The sequence below is a fragment of the Asparagus officinalis genome, chromosome 6, assembly GCF_001876935.1.
Source record: "Asparagus officinalis chromosome 6, Aspof.V1, whole genome shotgun sequence".
Taxonomy (NCBI): domain Eukaryota; kingdom Viridiplantae; phylum Streptophyta; class Magnoliopsida; order Asparagales; family Asparagaceae; genus Asparagus; species Asparagus officinalis.
The window spans coordinates 330,062-332,910 of record NC_033799.1 but is presented as its reverse complement, the minus strand read 5'-3'; the positions used below and the strand labels follow the sequence as shown (position 1 = coordinate 332,910).

The following is a 2,849-nucleotide window of genomic DNA, read 5'->3' as shown; positions in this document are numbered from 1 at the left end:
AGCCGCTGCCGGCCGGAGATTTACTTTCCCTTGAATTTGCCACAGGTAAAATTTTATTACTTTCCTTCACGTTTTCTTAATCTCTAGTATCTGCATTTTCTTTTTTGAAAAAAAAAATTGAGAACAAAAGACTAAACCCTAGTATAACATTGACACGAGGGTCCAAGTATTGTTCATATAAAGAATTCATATTTGCTTCTACCTTTATTTCTTCTTCTTGATGATTTTTAGATCTAATTTACTCTATCTATGTTTTTGTACTGCTATAAAAAGGAATTTGGAGAAACTAGTATATACATGGACTTGGTAAGATATAACTTTTATTTTATTTTATTTTATATATAGTAAAATAAGAAAGGTTCTAGTATATTCTACAGTGAATTTAATGTATACGTGGTCATGTAGTCTAATTAAACATTTAAACTCTTTCAAATTAACTACGATTACACAGATCGTCTTATACTAGAAAAATTAGAGTCCTAGATGTACTCATCAAATATGGTTAATTTGAATTAAGAAAAAAAAATGATAATTTGTTTTGTATGCGCGAAATGAGCTAAGATTGAGAAATAGAACCATCTGATTTGATTCTGACCGAATTTACTCTTGCATGTGTGGAGTAAAACAAAATTAAATATGGCTCATCCTCATCAAATCTTTTTAGCTTTACTAGCATCTCTGCGTATTAAAATTTAGGGTAAATTATGCTAATTCCCGTGCACTTTCAGGGTTTTGTAGTAAAGCTCCATGAACATTCAAAATCATACTAAACCACCCCCCCAAGTAACTTTTGCAGGAAAGCCCCATGAACTTGCAAAAATGTCTTCTTCTGTTGTTTTTTGGTTCTAACTTTATTGGGATTATCTACAAAACTCAGAAATTTCATGGTTGTTTTCTACAATTCCAAAAGATTATATTGGGGCTTTAGTGTGATTTTGAAAGTTTACTGGAATTTGCTGCAAAACACTAAAAGTTCAAAGTACCCTAAATTTTATTATTGTGAGTTTAAATATAAATCCATGGATTAAAGATAATTGTACTAATCTTGATGACGGAAGACGAAATTATTCTTTTTCACCTTATGTTTGTCTAGTTTCGATTTCAAATTTCAAGTTTTGACAGTATCAGTTATAGCATTTTCTATTACTACTGTCTATATATAAGTTTTGATTCTAGAACAGAGTCCAATTCTTAACTTATTTTAGTCCCTTTATTCAGGGATACAAATAGCAAATCTGTGACATGCTAGTCTGATATGGCTTCAAATTAAAATTTATTTTATTTTACTAATATGTTCTAGTAGGCTCCTCGTTTAAGAGACCCTCAAAATCGATCCCTCTATTAATTAGCCAGAAGAGATGTTCAATTTACCTTTGAAATGGTTTATTAATTAGCCCAGGTTTTTGAAAGCTCCTAGCTAGAAATTTCCAGAGCTTCTAACTTTTTAAAGAGAGGTGATTTAGTCACGAATGTGAGTGAAATCACCGTCATTCCCCTAATTCAGAAGGGAGGACATCCACTCATCAAATTTATTTGGACTACCCTCACTTAGTTTTCTACATTTTTGTTAGTCTAGATTTTTGTTAGAACACTTGCATTGAATTCCAATTCTATTTGAAATTACTAGCTAAACAAGGATTTTCATAATACCTGCTGACCAGGAACTCTCTATTGACGAAAGAAGAAGAAGAAGAAGAAGAAGATGAAATCGAGCAGCAGCGATGGCGGCGGCGAGGTGAAGCGCGGTGGTCGGGGTTGTGGATGGCACTGCAGCAAAGACGATTTTCTACCGGAAGAGTCATTCAAGAGCTGGTCCAACTACAGGCAAGCCTTGGCGGAGATAGTTCCGAGGCTAAAGGATCGGGTGGTTGCTCGATCAGCGGACGACACGGAGCTGAACGAGGTAAGGGAGAGGAGTGGGCATGACATGAAGAAGACCCTGTCGTGGTGGGATCTCATATGGATGGGGATGGGTGCCGTCATCGGGGCTGGTATCTTTGTGCTCACCGGCACCGAGGCCAGGAACGAGGCTGGCCCTGCTGTAGTCCTCTCCTATGTCGTCTCTGGCATCTCCGCCATGCTGTCTGTCTTCTGCTACACTGAATTCGCCGTCGAAATCCCTGTTGCCGGTAACTCAATACTTTTATTATACACTCCCACCTATCTATCTACTTACCTCTACCTACCCATCTCCTAAAATTTATCTTGCCATATTCTGCCCGTTTTTTTCATTGGCCACATATCCCGCGCGTTATTGTGCTGTTACATGTTCGTTTTGTGCAGAAGCCTACACACGTACACATAATTATAATTATAATTGGATTCGGATCTTCTTCACCATCTAAAAGGTAGTGAAGAAGAGACCGCTACATAATCACAACAATTGATAATCACAACAATTAATTAATATGTTGTTCGTCTAAGTTCTGAAAGCCGATTGTATTTTTTTTATTAACTAATTAATTAAAAAGGTGGTTCGTTCGCATACCTGCGGGTGGAACTGGGGGACTTCATGGCCTTCATTGCGGCTGGCAACATAATACTAGAGTATGTCATCAGCGGAGCAGCGGTGTCCCGCTCGTGGACCTCGTACTTCGCCACCCTCCTCAACCACAAGCCCAACGACTTCCGAATCCATGTCTCCTCCTTCTCCCAAGACTACAGCCGTCTCGACCCCATCGCCGTCGTCGTCATCTCCGCGGTCTGCCTGGCGGCAGTGCGGTCCACCAAGGCCGCCTCCCGTTTCAACGCCATCGCCACCATCATCCACGTCGTCATCATCCTCTTCATCATCATCGCTGGCTTCACCCGCGCCAATCCCCACAACCTCGTCTCTGATTTCGCCCCCT

General features: G+C 39.3%; 1 protein-coding gene across 1 annotated transcript in view; it reads left to right on the top strand.

Annotated features, from left to right (window-relative positions):
* The window catches only part of LOC109845416 (cationic amino acid transporter 1-like), a 4,230-nt gene continuing 1,381 nt past the window's right edge, over positions 1-2,849 (top strand). Inside the window, 4 exon segments of the mRNA XM_020414665.1 lie at positions 1-45; positions 1,662-2,129; positions 2,472-2,847; position 2,849. The exon segment at position 2,849 is cut by the window's right edge and continues 314 nt beyond it. Coding sequence (XP_020270254.1) covers positions 1,703-2,129; positions 2,472-2,847; position 2,849 — 804 coding nt within the window. The 5' untranslated portion in view covers positions 1-45; positions 1,662-1,702.